The sequence below is a fragment of the Rhinolophus sinicus genome, chromosome 4 (assembly GCF_057876585.1).
Source record: "Rhinolophus sinicus isolate RSI-liver-muscle chromosome 4, RSI-T2T, whole genome shotgun sequence".
NCBI lineage: Eukaryota > Metazoa > Chordata > Mammalia > Chiroptera > Rhinolophidae > Rhinolophus > Rhinolophus sinicus.
In genome coordinates, this window is record NC_142504.1 from 52,290,744 (window position 1) to 52,310,747 (window position 20,004).

General features: G+C 38.0%; 1 protein-coding gene across 6 annotated transcripts in view; it reads right to left on the bottom strand.

Moving 5' to 3' along the window:
* Nucleotides 1-20,004, bottom strand: part of AMPH (amphiphysin) — a 224,020-nt gene that overhangs the window by 13,698 nt on the left and 190,318 nt on the right. For 3 of the 6 annotated variants that reach the window (XM_019710240.3, XM_088797820.1, XM_088797819.1), the window contains 3 exons: nt 19,718-19,750; nt 15,687-15,743; nt 11,338-11,463 (listed from right to left, as the gene is read on the bottom strand). In XM_019710240.3, coding sequence (XP_019565799.3) covers nt 11,338-11,463; nt 15,687-15,743; nt 19,718-19,750 — 216 coding nt within the window. The remainder of the gene's footprint in view (nt 1-11,337; nt 11,464-15,686; nt 15,744-19,717; nt 19,751-20,004) is intronic. The other 3 variants (XM_074340533.2, XM_074340534.2, XM_019710241.3) reach the window with 3 other exon arrangements.

The window sequence follows — 20,004 nt, forward strand, 5'->3', positions numbered from 1 at the left end:
TGGATCTGATTTAGACCAGACAGCATGGCTGCTGTGATGCCTGTACCAGCAGGTGGCGCCCAAGTGCTCTGTCTGTCTGAGCTCCGACCTCGCAGGAGCAAATAGCAGGTCAGCAATTTACACACACACACACCAGCACCACCAGCACCACCAGCACCACCAGCACCACCACCAGCACACACATACATACACACGCAGATCAGCAAGTTACACACACACACACACACACACACACACACACACACACTATAGAGCATGTGGAAAATTGATAAGAATGGTGGCACATAAAAATCACCAAAATATTGAAATTAACAATGCTGATAGTCAGGGTGCCAAAGAAACCTCCACTGACTACAGAGAGGGAAAGGCAAACAATCTGACCTACTTGGAGAAGTGAAGAAATCAACAGTCCTCTATCCTTCTCTGAGTCCATTAGGAATGAATTCTTATTTCTGTAGCCAAAATCAACACTTTGATTTTACAGAGCTTAAGAACATTACAGAAAGAGAAGACTGTCCACTGCCTAGATTTCCTCATATTGTTTTCTGCCTCTGGCATTGCTCTGATAATCAGGGATGCCCAGATTCTCCCTTTATGTCTGGAATCTGTTCTACCATTTTCTGTTCTTAGCAAAGTATTTCCACTGCATATTTACTGATTGCAATAATAGGACAATATGAAAATACAATGAAAAACAGGGATCCATTTGCTCAGATTAGGTGTTAGCTCTAGATAAAAATCGAGGAAAGACTGAAAAGATTACCAATGATCTTACTATTTTTATGCATTCCAATTTGTTGCTATTTGTAAATTTGAACAGGAAAACATTTTCAAGACTCTTCTTGCTACCCTAGATGTTACACCTGCTAGGAAAAAGACAATGATTAATCACTGCTATTTGTTTTTCTTTTCTTTTTTTAAATGTTATCCAGGGACACCAGAAAACTGAAACTACTGAAAGCATTTCAAGCCTTTGATATTCAATGTTATTAAATTTTTCTCTTCACTTCAAATCTTGAGAGATGCACCATTATCTTACCTTCTGCCAAAACTGTACTGGACAAATACATTCATGGTGGAAAACATTTAATGCAACAAAAACTGAAAAAAATTCTCGCTGCCTTTGGGCACATGGTGTTGACTTGGGTGCATAAGGCCCACGAGGCACAGCACCCTACTATTGCCAGTTTGCACAAAGAAATCACATGGGAGCCTGTTTGAGATGGTGAGCGGCTCTCCCTTTATCAGTTTGTTACTGAGAAAAAAAAAAACACACAAAAAAAACAAGTTCGGCTGATTGCCTGATTGCCACTCGAAAGCCAATAGTCAAGAGACAAGTGTTGGGTGAAAGGAAAGGTTGCTTTATTCAGGAATCCAGCAGCCTACTAAGGCTGCTAATGTGCAAAGACCATCTCTGAAGTCCTGCATCAAGCAGAAGTTTCAAAGGGAGGAAGGGGAGGGGAAGCTCCAGGGAACTGAGAAGCCTGTTTCTTTAAGGCACAGAGACATTTTTTTACATCAGATCTTGGAGACCTTCCTTTCTTCTGCAAAACAACTCATAAATTCTCAAGACCCTGAATTTATCTCCTGCTTGACAAAGAAACAGCACATCAACAATACAAAATTATACTGTGAGAACAGAAGGAGTTGAGGAAGAACAGTAGTTAACGTGAACAAAGAACTAAATTAAACTAAATTATTTAATTCTAGCTGTCAAAATACTAGGGTAATAAAATTACAAGGGGCTCAGCTAGAATTTTATCCTACAGATCTTACTGCTTTCATATCTTCTATTTCAACAGTCTCCTTGGTGGAAAGCAATAGGGTTATGGCATTCACGCCAGAATCCTTTCAAACACCTAACCGGTGAGCAAAATTTTCTGGAAGTGGAAAAAAAGTAATGCAATTCAACAATGGCCTCAGTATCCTGCAAAGCAAGGAAACACAACTGGGTGAAAGAAACTAGTCAGTCCCTCCAGAGGATGGTGCCGTGAAAGCAGGTCAACAAGGACTGAGACCCCAGACAAGTAAGAGTAGTGATTGGCTGCAGGAGAATTGGTAATCTCTGGGCTATGTGTAATGTATTGATTTGTTTGCTTTCTTGGCAATATTAGCTTTGTACAATACCTGGAAAGCAACTTGCCACTTGTGTAACTGGTATGGACAACTGTCAAGAGTCTCTAGTATGAAATTCCATACTTATCTATAGGGCAGGTTATTTTAACTGAAAATAGGTCTTCTTTTTCTGATTGAAAAATAGTGGATACCATGGGCATAAAAATAACAAAAGAAATAACTTATGGTAACCTTTTGAGGTATTTATTCTTATTCATTTTTTATGCATAAAGGGGCTTTGTCTATTTATTTTACAACACATGGATCATGTTTCTCAGAAAAATTCTATCAATGGCTACATAATACATTATTTCTTTTTCTATTTAACAATTTATTTAACAGTTCTCCTATCATTGAACACTGCTTGGTTTTCACTTCTTAAATGTTATAAACATGTGAGAAAGATCTTGGTTTGTAACCGTATTTATAACAATTTGTTACACATTTAAATAATTTAAATACTAAACACTGCTTCCTTTATTTATTTATGATATCCTATTAAGGGCATTTTGGGGGTTTTGTCCAACATTTTCTTATGGGAAAAAAGTCAACACAGAGAAAAATAAAACAAACTGTACAGTGCATATCCAAGTACCCACTACCTAGGAGCTCCAATTGACATGACGCTCTAACATTGGCTTTATCACGTCTTCCTATGTCCACACTGATTTTGATTCATCTTTCAGTCAATCACAATGTATCTACAAAAAATGTTCTTCAGGAATTCTGTGGGGATGCTGTAGAACTTATCTATATGTTTGGTGATGTCTTTCTGCTGCTTTCATACCTGAGGGACTGCTGCCCAGGAGAAATGCTACAATGTGCTTCTTTTTGCGCTTCAATATCTGTATGTTCTTTCTAACAGCTCTGACTTACAGTATTGGAAGGACAAGTCTGAGGCCTAATTATTGTTCTTTTGTTGTGCATTTCCCCTCCCCAATTGAGAAGCTTACAGAGAATTTTTTTGTAAGCTTTGAATTAAAACATTTAAAAGAATAAATTTAGATGCTAGTCTCTCATGAATTTTGCCTTTTGTTAGTGATTTCTTATGATCTGCATGTAGGAATCCCTTCAACTAGGAAAAATTCAGCAGGAGCACGTTTTCTTCTGTTACACTGGTTGCTACTGCTTCTGAGGCAGCATAGGTAGCCTAGAAAATTGACAAACCCTCCAGGATACAAGGAGAGGCGCCTCACTGGTTATACAAGTAACAAGTGACGGTATCCCGCACCTGCAGCTGGAGAAGAACAAGAAAAAGTCTCATGCAGGTTGTCTAACCCCTATGGCTGGGACCTGACCCTTAGCTGATTTTACTACTATAATCTCATTTGCATTGTGGTTACTATGACTCCCATCACGCATCTGATGCCATGACAGTTCCAGAGGAGCTAAACAAGGAAGGAAGAGTGGGAAATGGAGGGTCCCATCCAGGGGAAATGGATGAACCACTATCAATGGGAGATCACCAATTCCCGCCACCCCATGCCCCACGCTGGGAGGTATAAATACCCCTGATCCAGACTCGCTCTCTGAGTTCACCCACGCTTCCCTCTCAAGTGTGTACTTTCGTTTCAAAAAACCCCCTGTGCGTTCCTGCATCTGTCTCGCTCTTGAATTCTTTCTTGCGTGGACACAAGAACCTGGTCACTGCTGCTCCGAGTTGAGCCCTCTCTTGGACATTGCCGTGAACTCCCGGCGACATTTCCACTCCATTCTTTACAGCCTCTTTCTTAGGAGTAGCAATTATCCAGGAGCTCTGTTCTCAGTCACAGCCCCCACGTCTACAGTTTTGCTTGTGCATTTCTTCCGCATTGGAAGAACTACTCCAATTTGTCCTCAAATCATGAAATCAATTCTCTATACTGTTACTTCTGGTCTTTACCACTCTAAAGCAAATTTTAATTCTAATATGACATTTCTTCCCCTTAAAATCTTTTTTTTTTTTTTTACATCATTGAGCTCCCTTTTCATGTGCTTCATAAGTAACTCTCTTTTTATCTCAATGTGGTTGCCGTATCTCAATTTTCATTTCTTGTTGCACATAATCAAGGCCATCTTGAATTTTGCTGACAACAAAAGGAAGAGTTACCAAATTTTTCCTTTGTACTTCTGTTGTTTTGTTGTTCTCTAAAGAAAAATTTAACTCCATCTATTATTCAATCCTTTCCTTCTATTGTATTGCTTTCTATATAGGCCTTATGCTTTTTAAAACATGTGTTTTATTTATTTAGTTATCTAATGTTACATGAACTATTTCTAGACCTGATATTTCTAGTAGATATGGAAACATTTTCTTTGTTCCCGTTTACTTGCCATTTGTGGACTTTTAGATGGCCTTTTCAGAATAGGAGCTGGGGAGGGTTCAAGTGTCTACACACACTATCCGTCTTGAAATACACGTAGCAAAGGACGTACTGGTGTGAGAGTGGCAGCAGGCCCAAGATGACCTGGAGGCTTCAGGTAGGTGCTCCCACACTCATAGGGGCTAGATACCAGTTGTCTTCTATCTAGGGTGGAGATGGGTGAAAAATCTCACATACTTTTCCATACCAGGCTCAGTTATTATGTTTTAAGGACCTTTTCATGCCTTGGTTTGTGGATAATTCTCCTGGGTTTGTCTAATATATCTAGAATACAGCACTATTAAAGCTTTGACCGTCTTTGTATATTTAAGTGTAAAGAGCATTAAAATGAAAAAAGAAACTGGTAATAGTGAATGATATTTTTTTGTGTGACTTATTCTTTAATGCTTTAGTTTTCTCATTTTAGGTTGGTACAAAAGTAATTGCAGTTTTTACAGTTATTTTTAACATTTTAAACCACAATTACTTTTGCACCAACCTAGTACAATCTTCAGTTATGTGCTCTTGGGATGCATTTCATTTTCATTAAAATACTCTTGGGGTAAATGATATAAATGATAAGTAAAGATTGTAAGATACGCATATTTTCAATTTTTAGCCAAACGTTCCTCTTCTATGACTAACGGACATAGAGTCAGAGAGTATCCATCTTCCTGATATTTACTCTTGAGCAGAGGGACTAAAGATCACTAAATTCTAGGCTTACCAATTTACCCCAAACTTGGACAGGAATAATGCTGATCGACGGGCAGACTTCTGCTTAACAGCTTCAATATATGCACATTCTGTAGCCTGTGAGGGAAACTGACATTTACTGTGAATCTACAACTTTCCGGGCACGATCCCAAGCATTTGACATTATGGCACGTTATTTGTCCAACAATCTTACTAGGTATTATTCCCACTTGCTAGACTAGTCAACTAGTACTTAGAGTTGAGGTAACTCAGGCAGTCAGTACACCAGAATTGGAACAGTCTGTCTCACTCTAAATTCTGTGTTTTTTCACACCAACCTGCTTCCAGGAAGACAACGCACCTTCTGAAATCTGAAAGTTCCACAGTGGTCCTGTGACCTGGAGCCTCCCACAGACCCACTACTTCCTACTGACAGTTCCCAACAGGGGAAGTTTAGTAAAGAATGCACATGTGTATAAACAGCCAGTGGATTCATGTATGCTTTTGGAATGCTGCTCTTTAAAACTGGGTCTCATAGATTATAAATAAAATATTTTTTATTCATATACATGTAGTATCTGGGCACCTAAGCAAACATATCATAATTCCCTCTTAATAGCAAATTATATGATAAAAAGATATTCGGAAAAGATTGGTGAGATAAAATTTCACTACATTATTTTTGCTATTAGACCTGTAGATTTCACTGTTTAGAAAGATATGTACAGAACGGGAAAGTGGAGAAGACGAACACCTGACTTTCTCCTGGCTTCATCCATTGCACTACAGAGTTACATCTGAGAACATTCAGAAATTTGGCAGTTGGACATGGACAGCTAGGTTTACAAGTTAAGGATCCCAAAGCTGGAAGGACCACAGGGCTCATATAACCCAATGATCGCACTTTACATGTGCAGGAATACGGCGGAGTAGCAGCAGCATTGGAGACAGAGCTGGAGGTCCAGGTTTTAGTTCTGGCTCTTCTATTAATCAGTGCTGGAGTTGGAGAGACACCCTGAATCCCCTGGGAAATAACAAAGGGAGATAAATATCACAGTGGGAATCCTGGCTATAGGCCACCCTGGACTTTTCATGCCCATCCTGTATTCTGGATCCAACTTGAAGTCTTGACTCATCTGAAGGTCTTAGCATTTGTATTAAAATTACAGAATTTTCTTCAGATTCTATTTTAAAGAAAAGCCCAGGAGGCACGTAGGGTCATTATGACCCCAAGAAAAGATTCCTGTACTAAAAAACAGGCTGGTGGCTAGTACTCCTGGTCACACAAACCATATTTAAAACCCTGCAGGTCATGATTTTCCTTCAACACGAGTGTAGGGATGAGCTCTCCCAGGAACACTGGGCCTCACTGGTGTTCCTTTCAAAGGTGGTATCTGGTACTAAAAACTACATTTGACACATCTATGCTCTTGTTTTTTAAGGAATTCAGTGGTTTTTTTCCTCTGACCTTCATCTCAATCATATTTTTCAATCTCCTTTCCTCGTATTGCCTGCAGCCCTGTCGTAAACACTCAGCAGCCAGATCCCAGTGCAACTCAGCTGCTGGCAGTGTGTTGCCATGGAAACGTCTGTCAAAATTAGCTCCATACATACTTCAAAAACTAAGATCTTCTGCAGAAATGCCAAAGTTAATGAATTTTTGGTTCATTTGGCCTTTAACGTCATGGCAGAATATCTAATAATGATACATATTAAAACATTAAAGTTTTCATTAGAGATTTATTTGTAAAGCATATGGGAGAAGTAGACAAGAAAAAGTGGATTTATATTTTGAAGCAAAGGTAAATATTATGTACTGCACACTCTCAAGAGACGGGGACATGAGCAAGTACTAGTTTCTGAAGTAGCCATAAAGGACAGCCTCAATGGGGGTCACAAATAGTTTGTTAAAGAAGTTGTTTAAGGAAAATACCTTTAACGCTCAATAAACATTTACTTTGCCTGGCTACATTCTGATTTGAATGATACCTAAAGCATTTGCTGCCACTGGTCAAATTGCCGTCTTATGTATGGACCCAGGTTCAATTAGGCAGAGGGCAGAGGTGGGGCTGCCAGACATACCCAGAGATTATACCAAAAAAATGGTGATCTCTAAGTCACTTAAATGTCATTGTGTTCTGTTGGCAAAACTTCTAACCCTGACCCTGCCAAGGACCAGGCTGGGATCCGGCCAGACAGCAGCATGGAGCCTGACTCTTGAAGAAGGGTAGGCAGCTGATAGTCCCACTTGGAAGGTCCAACTGCCACCTCTCTGATTTTACAGCCCTGAGTAGTCCATGGCATTGAGAAGTAAAATCAACTCCATGACGATCCATCACCCCAATTGCCCAGCAAACAGAAGCTGGAAAAGAAGCCATAAACCAAGGGCACTCTCATTGCCACAAATAATTTGGAAATCCTTAATTTTTTTCAGGTAATAAGCTATAGATTTTTGAGAGAAGGAAGAGAACATAGGGTGTATCAGGCATGACCCTCTTAAAGGGCAGATAAGAAAACTGGAAGAGAAAGGGAAACGAAGGTAGGAAACTTCTGTATCAATGGACCCAGTATGAAAGTCTCTAGAAGAGAGGAAGTCTTAGAAAGGACAAAGAATTCTGATGGGACACAGCTTATTTAGGAACAATAGGAAATTTGTGCTGATGGGGACCTAAATGGGATGGATTCCCTTACCATTTCGGACAGGAGGCAAAACTGAAAAATGAGGTTATCTTCCACATCTGTTGCCTTCTCCTTTTCAGAATACAGATTTCACCGACTTTTGTTTATCATGAGGGAAACTATTTTTCATGATGATGATAACAATAATGACACCATCAAACTATCATTTTACTGAGGAATCTCTGTGTGCCAGGTGCTACACTAGTGACATGTTTATTTCCAAGCCCTCATAGGAAACTTTGAAGGAAATTAGTATTAACCCTATTTTACATTTGAGGCAACTGGGGCTCAGAGGTCACAGCGCTACTGTGCAGCATAATGAGAAAATTGGCACTGCTTTTGATCACAATAAGCAGCTTGCTCTTCCTAAATATATGAAAAACAAATTATCCAAATGGAAACAAAGAGAAAGAAAATGACCTATCTAAATATTTGAAATTACATGTGTCTCGCGCGCTCTCTTTTTTAAACAAAACCACCATAAACTTCACCTCATATAAAATGCTCTGTCAATACTCAAAGTTATAACTGTGTGGTGACATTTCAGCAGCAAAAAGGATGACCTCAAAAGGTCAGATCAATCCAATCCTGACTGATGACAGCCACAGCCAGGCTGCTAATTAATGCTTGGGACACAATGTTGATTTTTTTTCTTTTCTTTACAACTAAATACCACATATCTAGCAACAGGAGAGACTTTTCTTTAGAAAAACTAGCCCTATTATTACCTTAGATTATTATGACCAGACGAAAGAAACTATAAGTCTACATTAGAGGACAACAATACTTTCTATGTGATGTTACTTTCTTAAGTAGAAGGGACAGTGTGAGGAAGAACTGACTTCATCCAAAGGTGTCAATTTTAAAAACATGGAAGGTAGTCACTTTTAATGCGCATTAGGCAAAGTGAACTGCTGTTAAGCGGCCCTCTCCTACTATTAATTTCAGTAGACATGAGGATGGAGAAATAAGCTGCTTGAACTTTTTCTTCTCGGAGAAGGTGGCTCACGTGGTGAGCTCTGTACCTACTCTTCTTACATCACCTCTGGATCTCAGCAGGTGCCTGAATCCTTCAGGCGACTCTCCAAGTTGCCTTGTATTTCACAAGGAATGTAAATTTTTTAATCTCTAAAATTCACTTATAAGCTTTAGGAGAAAAACTTTTAAAAATGAAGAATTCTTCCAAATACCTCCCTACTCAACGTTACGGAAGCTGGTTTTAGTGATGGTTGATGCTTGTAGCATAGAGTTTATCAAATATTTTTAATATTACCCTTGGTTAAAAAGATTATAAATCTTTCATAAATTTTCATATAATAGTAGGTATGATATAGTAGGTACTTGATAATTTGTAGCTATTAATGTTTATTGGAAAACCAACGAACTTGGATTCTGAAAAAACAAAAACCTACTTCTCTAAGTTTCTTAAAATAAGGATAGGTGTGAGAGGTATGTAGCTACAGCATTCTGAGAGGGGATCGTGGAGAATTAACATTTGAGCCTGTATTTAACATGTTAGCTTGTTTAATTCACATCTCCAGTCTACTGCACAGCATCAAATACCCTTGCTCAAAACCATGAGCATAGGGCATTAAGTCTTACACTGAATAGTCTGGGGCATGGACTCAATGACATTTAAAAGCACTGGTGAAGATGAAGTCTGACAAAATAGAAATATGACAAGAACTTTTCAGAACTGAAGCAATTTCTAAATCAATAGCTAAACCTAATCAATATCTCTTTAACTCCCTGGCATCATCCATGTGCTTTTTAAAATCAATTCTCCTCTTAATTATTAACAATAGTCAAAAATTCAATTGTATCTTTCCCTTCCTGTGTTATTGAAATAATCTTTAAATTAAGTTGGGTGAACAGACCACAGTCTGACGACACCAGAGGAAAATGCCCCATGTGCACTGAGTTACTGAGATCCCCAGAGCATCTAGAAGTGACAGTTTGGAAGAAAAGCCCTCACTGGAGCAGAGCCTCAGCACTTCCCAGTGTAAAGTCCGGACAAGCAATAATCCAGGGGGTACTCAGTCTAGCAGGACCTATTTCTTGTTTACCCGACAGGACTTGGGCCAACTCTATATCTTTAAATGGTACATAGATCATTTTTCTTGAGTCATTCTTAATTTGTATTTTCCATCACTATCCTGCCCTATTATTTATTTTTCTACTCTATTAATAAACCATACATTTGATAGATGACCTACTCTTTTGCCAGTAAAATGACCTAGCACACAAAGAGAAATATAATTTTTATTTCTCTAGTTATCTTACCTAGGCAGTGTAATTTTGGGGAATAGGGAAACTGGTTTTCTTCTTTGTACAGATTCTTTGAAGGCTGTAGTAAATAGTACCCTGACTGAAATTCTTTGGAGGCATTTTAATTGCATTTCATAAATAAACTTTTCACTCTCCACGGGTATTCTGAATTATGTTTTCCTTGGCATAACACTATGCTCTCAGGAGTGTTACACTATCCAATTCACCATGGTGCACAGCGCACTCATTCCTGTTTGTGATGTGGCATGTATATGGTGTCACAGAGCAGGGTAGGAGCAGGTTCCCAGGCAGACAGAAGGGGCTCCACCCTTGTACAAAATACATCCTCAATGTCCCTCTTATTAAAAGAGCCAGCACCAGACCTGATTGTGAGCCAATGGTTGTACACGTAGGAATCTTTATATATTCATGGATTTGTAAAATGGGATTTCAATCCCTCATCAGGCCATAACCAACCTACAAAACTAATATTGTAAGAAATATGTAGACACAACCAACAAAATTAGCATCCTTCTATTTATCATCTACAGGTTGGTCTCTAATGGAAGGCACACCCCTAGTAACCACAGGTAGAGCATCATATGAATAGTTTTGATTATTTGTGAATTCTACAACCTATCTACCATGAATGGGAGAGTATTAGGAAGAGTCAAGGCACCCTTTGTGGAGAAGCAAGTCTGTGGCTACATGATAGTTTTCTCTGTATCATAAAATCAGGTCTCTGGGTATCTTCCTTACTCAACAAACTGCACACCTAAAAAGGAGGATTTATTATATGCAAATTATACCTCAACAAATATGATTTTTAATTAAAAATAGTCACAGGGATGTAAAGTATAGCATAGAGAATATATTCAATAATATTGTAATAATTATGTATGACGTTAGCTGGGTACTAGACTTATCAGGATGATCAATTCACAAGGTATATAAATGTCTAATCACTATATCATACACCTGAAACTAATATAATATTTTCAAAAGTGATTGAAAAATACATTTAAAAAATAAATACATTTTTAAAAGAAAAAGAAAACTAGAGAGAATGGAATTGTATTGTCAAAGGAACAAAGGCTATTTGAACCTGGGGAGCCATGACAGGTGCAGGGTGATTTGGCCCAAGTGAAGCATGGATGAGAAGGGAGAAATGGGACCATGAGATGAGCATGGCTGTGGCGGTGGGGCAGGTGGTGGCTGAGAGGGAGGTGGCACTCACCACTGCTCCCTCCACTGGTTCCTCAGCCCCTGTGTCCAGTCCAGGGTCCAGCCCAACAGCAGGTGTTACAGCGGCAGGTGGCTCCTCCACTTTCGGCTCTGTGAGTGGAGCCTGTTCAGATTCAGCCTTTGATTATTTGTTTCAAGAGTTAGAAGAAAAAGATTCGACATATGAATAGAGCATTACAGAATATCGGACAATTAAGATTTTCTTCATCATCCTACAGGCAACTAGCTTCATTAAATCTGTGTAGGAAAAAAGCTCCACATTTGTCGTCATGGGCTTTTACAGAGCTGGAAAGTCTAGAAATGAAGTATAAGCTTCTCTTTTACTACCATCATCAAGCACTATCATTTCCCTTAAATTAGGCCAAGACTTATTACTATTTTGGCTAGGGGAGGGGAGAGAACAAAAGGGGAAAGGAGCAGAAGGCACGAGAGGGGAGGGGAAGGTAGGGGAGGGAAAGGAGAAGGAAGGAAGGAAAGAAAGAAAGGAAGAGGGAAGATCCTAGGAGCTCCCACCATTTCCAGCTGGAAGGAGTGAGGAAGAGCTCACTGGAAGGACAGTTCTGAGAACTCCCAACTCTTCTGATATACATTACACCAAAAAATTGAGGGTCATTCCAATATTCAGGTCAAAATGCATTCATCTGCACAGGGCAGAACTCTCCATGCTATGAATTAAGACTCTTTTACTTGCTTGGACAATACTGAGGTCTTTTCATCCCACTGTGACCCCTAAGCATAGATCATTCTGATTCTAATTACATGCTGAGTCAAGCCCCTGGCATGTCTTAGCTCCAGACTTTTTTCAGTTTTAATATTAGCAATATTAAATAACAACAGGCCATTTAAAACACCAAAGCCAATCAATGCATGTTACCATGGCTACTGAAAAAAAAAGTTACCTCTTTTTCTATTTTGATTAATACAAATAAACATATTTATTTAGCATGACTATTTCACTAAATGGATGACCAGTAGAGGGCACGTTAAGATCCTTTTCCATCAGAAATTTTAAATGGTAAAAGAGTTTAAAAGTGTTTTCGTAGAGGAGAAAGAAGTCTTCAATAAATACTTGGGAGAAATCAGTAACTTCTGTCAGACTCTTACCATAAGCAATCAAAAGCCACCTCTAGTTCTGTGTGTCCACCTAAGCTGCTGTACATGACAAGGGCCATAGGGAAAGGATAGAGAAGTTATGCTGACATTATAAAGTGAATAATGAATACCCTAATGTTGGACATATATACAAAATATTTGTCTTGTACCCCCTACCAAATCCTCCATTGTGACGCACATCCTTCTCTTTAAAGGGCAGAATGAAAAGGAAGGACACGTTGGTAGACACGCGTGCAAAAATTTGATATTTTTATGGGCTTTTATAACCTTTAAGAGGTGCTGTGATACAATTTTTAAGAAAAAAATGAGACAAAATTCACTCTAATATATTCTCAGGAGTTTGTTATGGGAAAAGATTTTACGTTTATTGTTCAAGAGAATTATCTTCATAATCAGAACAAGTTTTCATGGCAGCAAACAGATACTGTAAGCTCGCAGGGTATGAGCTTACCATTTTGGAAGTCAGGGTAATTTTCTATGAGAGCCTAGTATCAAATGACCTACACAAAGGAGGACTGCAAGGGTAATCTGACCAAGCACCAAGAAATCCATATGCTGGTGACTGACCCTGTGAGCTGTTGCTATGAGATGGAGGAAGTCTAAAGCTAGCTGAGGAGCCGAGAAGTTTCAAAAGGTAAGTCAAGGCATACATCATTGTACATTAACAAAAGTAAAGATAGCTTAAAATGAAAGAAACTATTTTTATGAGAATCTGGGTTTCTTGGAAGTGCTAAGAAATTTTGAGGTTTTATATAAGGAAAGAATTAAGTGGGGTGATGTCATAAATGAGTCGAATTCCATTTGCTTGCCGAAATCAGATATTGCAATAGAGACACAGTATGAAGAGGAGGTAGGACAAGTTATGTCCCCATAAGTCACTCCATTTTCCCCTATATTATAACATCACACCAAATGTTACAATATATCATTGCCACTTAAATTCCAGGGGGATAAATATAACTCACTGAATGATGAGTAAGGAGGAAACACGACAGCACGACTGTACATACAATCAGCTCCTTAAATTTTGAAGTAGAAGTCGCCCTTCCATTCTTTCTAAGATAGTATAAAATTGTAATTATTTTGTCAAGATAGAAAGAAAAACAAAGGTAAATTGTGAACATCTCATGGAAAGATCTAAAATAGTCCTGTCAGAATTGTGCCCTGCTTCAACCACTCTTTTTCTATAAGATGCTTCCTCTGACAGACATTGCAAATGGGTTGGTACCTTGCCATACCCATTTATGAGCACTGGTAATGATTTCCTATTGTTTTCTGGAGTAGCGATAATTATATATTAGAGGAGAGGGGTAGTCAACATTTATTGGTGGCAGCAGGATGCCACAATGGTTTAACTCAGAGACTCAGAAATGGAAATATTCATTTAGAACAAAACAAGTAGTATAAACTTGGCCTACACTTTCCAGTATCCTCTATGATTAGATGAAAAGCAAGTCAATCAGAGGAGATGGATCAAGAGAGTGGGCCTAAGAGTCTAGCCATATTCCAATGTGACATTTGACTTATAGTCCTGCTTCTCCAGTCTTGGGAGAGCTAATTTGGTGAGAAATGCAAAGGGTCATGGAGGCAACTCCAAGCTCTGAGCAAGGCTGGCAGATTCAAAAGGTTTAAATCTGCACTCAAGGAATGTGCTGTGAGGCTATGAAATGTAGTCTGGGAAGCTGACTAACAACTTCAACCTCTACCTCACTGAGAACAGTCAACGACCAAAGGTTGGCAAACTGTCCTGCTCCTGGGATCATCCCATATAATCACAACTCACCAGGAGACAGATGTTCACTATGATTTCCTCGATCCCCACAGGAAAAGCCAGTGCCAGAGCAGATGCAGTGCTGGGCATAATGAAGCTAAGTTCCCCAATGAAAAGAGGTGCAAGACGTCTGCTTCAGAGACTAAATACCAAGAGAAGGGAAGGACAGAAAATGGAAGTGCCTAGAACCAGTTATGGGGCCTGGAGAGAAGTTCAGAGGAACTTTAAAACACTGGATTCTATGCCTGGATTTTGCATCAAAGTAATAGGTGTGAGTTTAATTATGACCCATTGTCTTTCCTTTATACCTGTATTTCTCCATTTATCTTCACCCATTCACAATTGACAATTTAAAATCTCAGCATCCAGCATCAGTATAACCCTTATTCCATCATTACCCAGGCTGAGACTCATCAATGAACATGAAATACGTGTCTCTCTAGCTCCATTATTAACACCAACATTAATTTTTACTTAAAACATTTATATCTTTATTTGAAGGCCGCACAGACTCCACCTTTCACTTGGTTACCCAAAAGGCAAAAGTATGACAATCTATGACAAGGTATTAGAAACACACTTACCTTTGAAAAATATCAAATTAACCTTTAAGACAAATTTCCCAGAATTCCTTACTTAAAAATGTAATCATCCAAAAAGAAAAAAATCGTTCTACTTAAAAGCAATTCTACACTTCCAATGTAAAAGCCAGGAGCTCGGATAATTATACACCATTCCCATGGGAAAACCAGTGAGCTATGAATAACCCTTGTGCACTAATCCTCAAAGAGCCAAATCCTCTGTAGTGTATCACTGACAAGCTCACAAGTGACATCACACAAGGTCTCGTCATACAACTTTGCTAGTAAGCTGCTGCTAGAAAGGTTTCCCACGATAAATGCAACATCTACCTTATAGGAATCTCTTCTAACATCAAGGGTAACTGCTTTCTCCTGACTCTCTAGCTAAGCTCTTCTCTCATCTCATCTCTCATCAAAGTAGGAATCACATCTCTACTATGTGTTATTTCTTTCTGCAACTCACAAAAAAGATAGGAGAAGATGAGAAATGGTGTAGCTTCTGTAATAGTTCAAGAAAAAGCAAGGATCTATTTTGAAGCATGAATTATTGCTGCAATTTGATTTTCAATCCTGTAGCTTAAGTTATAGTCACATGGAAACATCTACATCCTTGATGGATTTACTGTGTTCTACCAAAGCCCACAATTAGGAGACTTTGGTTTTGGCTGTTATCACTGTGCCTTTATAAATAGAAACAAGCACATTCAAAGTCACATTGAGATTTGTCAAAAGCTTTCCTTCCTATTTTCTAGAAAAGAGGGGGTTGCAGAAACCACATGCTGGACATTCAAGCTCTGGATAACCTAAAATCATCAACCTTAGGACATTCTGCAGTAACTATTAACTTCTCAAAAACACAAATAAAAATTGACTTACCAAGTTACCGATCATATTCTGGTCTGTCTGCATCGTGAATAATGAAGTGTCCTGGGGCTGAAAATCAGGGAGAAAATAGAAGATTAAAAAATACAAGTTTCTTGCTAATTTGCTAAAAAAGTAACAACAAAAATACCATTTAAATTAAGTCCCATCAACTGTGTCAATAAATATATTATAAAGTTTTTAGAAGTCTCCTTATATTCTAATCAGAAAAGCAAAAAAAGAATGCAAAAGTTATTTTTAACAGTAGTTATTTTAAATATAAATCTGAGCTAGCAGAATAGGAGGATACGATAAGAGACATTAAGTAAACAGTGCCTTCAGAGGGTATTTTTGGTCTGCAGATTCTCTTCTGGAAATCTACAATGAATTAGAATTTAGTGGCTCTAAGCTACAAATTTAAGCTTTTTAAATGTTGGAAACTCAATCTTACTATCTCACCTATGTGTGACTTAATACAGCTTAATTACGAGCCGTAACTTAAAAATTTTATGCAATATATTCACTGACCTAATAACCTAAAATCAAGCTGGAGGAATCTAAGGGAACAATGATCTTTAGGGACTATTCATCTCTCATTATATTGGTAGCCAGTCTTACACCCAGGAGGCAGGAGATCAGAAGAGTCTTTCTTAGGAAATCTAACCAGATCAAGAAAAAAAGTACCTACAAAATTTGACATCAAGGTCTCTCCAACAGAAAAGATAAACTAGTGATGTTTGGTTAAAGATGGTAGATTGAAATCACCTCTGTAATCTCCAGAATTCAGAATTCAAACTAAACAACAATAAGGGGAGTTTTACAAAGCAAAATTTTAACGACATAGACCCATAAGTGAAAAAAAAAAAAAAAAAAAACATAAAAAGGAAAAAAAATAAGAGCAACGAAATTTTGAAATTGAAAAGCAGACAAATGAGCAATGAGTAACTTGCTGGATCCAAAAATATCTTAATTCTAAGAGTATATGAGAAACGCTAAAAAGCAACATGATTTTATTACTCAGAATTCCTAATGGATCAACAATTAGAAACATGGGAACCACGGGAAATGGAAGTTAGGATTGTGCTAAAGACAGGAAACTGGTTGAAAGTCCATTAAAAAGTAATTAGAACTTGAGGTACTCTCATCTATCTGAAAAACAAGCAATATCCCTTCCCACCCTAGTACAAGACTTGAGATTATTTCCATAGAGACTGAAACAGAGGGTCTCTGGACTGGGGACACACAGGCATATCAGGGATGCAGCAGGCTTAAGGGAGCATTTACAAAATAAAGTGGAGAACATTGTTCCCTCTCCCTCCAACCTCTAACTTCTTCCCCATTCACCTCCCATTACACTGGCAGCCAGGCTTGCACACCTCAGACAGCTGACCAGAAGAGTCTTCCCAGAGAAATCTCACCAGCTTAGGAAAAGACAAATGCCTAAAGAATCTGACATCAGGGCCTCCTGAATATGAAAAATGAGCCAGAAAATCCTAGAACAATGCCCATAGTCAATAAGCTCAACCTGCTTCCACAAGTTTCCTGACAGCTTTTAAGTATTCTTGAGTATGAGTGGACAGCCAAGACCACCAGCCATTTAAGAAAAGTCTCAAATATCAAAAAAAGAAACTGAACAGTAAAAAACAAAACAGACAAAAAACGAAGACTTTTCAAGGGAAAAAAATCTTCAAAAATTATTATTAATACCCTCAGAGATACAATGGAAGATGTATCCCTGATGTAAGAAAAGATTCTATTAAAAACAAGTATTTGGTAAACAAAAAAAGCTCTTGGAAATTAAATACATATATATAGAAGTGAAAATATTTTAGAAGCGTTGGAAACTAGAGAAAGATGACAGAGAAAAGGAAATAGCAAAGAAAACAAATCATTAGAGGCTCAGGAAGCCAACCTACGAAAAAGAAAGTGTTACAAGATGAGAGAACAAAGAAAATAAAAGAGAAACCATCAAAATAAAAAAAAAATTCCCCAACTGAAAAACAAATTTTTAGATTAAAAGAGCCTAGAGACTGCACTGCTGTAAAATTTCACAAACACTGGTGGAAAATAAAATTTTACAAACTTCCGGAGAGAAAGAGAAAAAAAAGAGAGTGGTATACAAGGGGCAGAAAAAAAGAGAAAAAAAAGTTTCTCACAAAATATGAAGAATCAAAAAGATACTTTCTCAGTAGCAACATTAGGAGGTTGAATTAAGTAGAATAATTTCTTCAAAATTCTAAGGGAAACAATTTACAACTTACAATATGATATTGAAACTAACAGTCCATTATGTGTATAGATAAGGCATTTTCAGATATATAACACACTTTTTTGGTAAGCTCCTAAAGAATGTGCTTTAATTTGTGGGTGAGGATGTGTTTTAATTTGTGGAATCAGACCATAAATAAGGAAAATTTATGTCCAGAAAAGAGCGATTGACATGAGAGCGCGGTGATGGCATATCCTGGGACAGACTTCATGGGAGAGCCTGTGGTAGCAGCTGTGCCATAGCTAGAGTCCCCAGTTTAGGCTGGAGCAGTCCAAAAGGACAGACAGTCAAGTTCTAGTTCTTCAAGATGAAACTGATTGAATATTTGTTTTCCAACAAAATGAGGAAAGATTTATATACTACAGAGTACGGGATTGAATTAGTGATAAGTACCTGGAAAACTATGCAAACCAACCAACAAACAAGACTCTACCATTATTTCCTCAAAGGAAAACAAAACATTGGCATAAAAGGAAATAAATATAAACGTCATGATTTGGGTACTGATGGCTATGACGGAACTATGTCAGAAAGGCAGGGAGCAGAAGACGGGGTGAATGGTGAAGGTAGGAGGTGGTAAGTGCTTTAAGTCCTCACCTTCCCAAGAGATGAGTCAACAGATGATGCTTTAGAAATCAAAAAGGAGCATTAAAAGAAAGTCATGCACACATGTCGGGGTGAAACCAGAGAATCTGTTAAAAGAAGTGAAAGCATTTACCTCTCAAAAACAGGAAATGGAGGGGTATGTGATGGTCTGAAGATTTTAAATAAAACACCCTTACAAAATTTTATACTCTTTAATTTTGTGCATTTATAACTGATAAAAATACATATTTTAGAAATGAGAAGTGAATAACAATTCTTATGACCCAAATTTTCTCATGACCCTAAGTTTTAAGCAGATGGAAAAGACGCTTTACCATCTCTGTGTTTGTGTGTATCTGTATTTGGGTGTGGGTGCGTGAGTGGTTTCTATCTTTTTATAGGTAACATGAGGGAAAGTAATCAAACTTTCCAATTGAGAAATTCTAAACATTAAAATTTGAAATTGTTCATGTCTAATATTCTAAGAAAAAGCATTCATCACAGAAAAGCTTTTGCTGAAAGTCTCCGTTCAAGAGGTTTTTTAGAACTTACTCCCTGAATTTGTAGCCATGTGGTCTGCCTTTTACCTGGGTTACAACTGTCCATCTGTTGGGACACATACAATGAATGGGACAGTCCATCTTGTTGCTCCTCCTCCACAGACTTACAAGGAAAATACTGCCTTATTGGCCAGAGCCAAACTGATTTCTGATCTTCCAATGGCTCCTTTCTGGAGAACCACTGAAGAGGGACAGTTTTGTGTAGTACAAGTCTTGTCTGAATCTTTAGAAAAATGCTCCTAAAACGTCTCATATTTTCTAAAGACCAGTTTCATTAATTCAAAACAAACCTCTCTCCTCTTTTCCAACAGCTGAATCTAGTGGATCTCTCAGATCAGGACAGTTGAGGAAGCAGCAGAAGGCAGAAGCCTATGGAATAGCCAATAATATTAACAATAACTAACTACAGTCATGGAGGGCTTAGTACATGCTGCTGGGCATACCTCATTTAATATTCACAACAATCCTACAATGTCAATACTGTTAATATCACTGTCTCCACTACTGAATTTGTAAGTAGTTCTGTGTTGACACACTTAATCATTATGCCATACCAGTGACACAGACATCCTTATTTTAAAAATTTGCATCATTTTCAACAGATGAATTTTGCCAGCAAATCGATTTCTTACCTGGGTGAATCCATTAAATGAACCACCAGAAGCCTAAATAGAAATAGAAATCAGAGTACATTACTATTATTTTTTACCAATTTTTGTAGGATCAGTGAATGTCTATTATATAGGTTGGAAAGTAAAGACTACCACAAATTTTAAAATAATACGAAAGGGTGCTGTGCATGAAAGTGCTTAGGAAATGCAAAAGGCCATACTGTATTATTTTAAATAGGCTGACAAAAAAACAACATGGACTATATTTTACAATTACTGCTGGTGAGTGCCTCAGTGCTAACCAAACC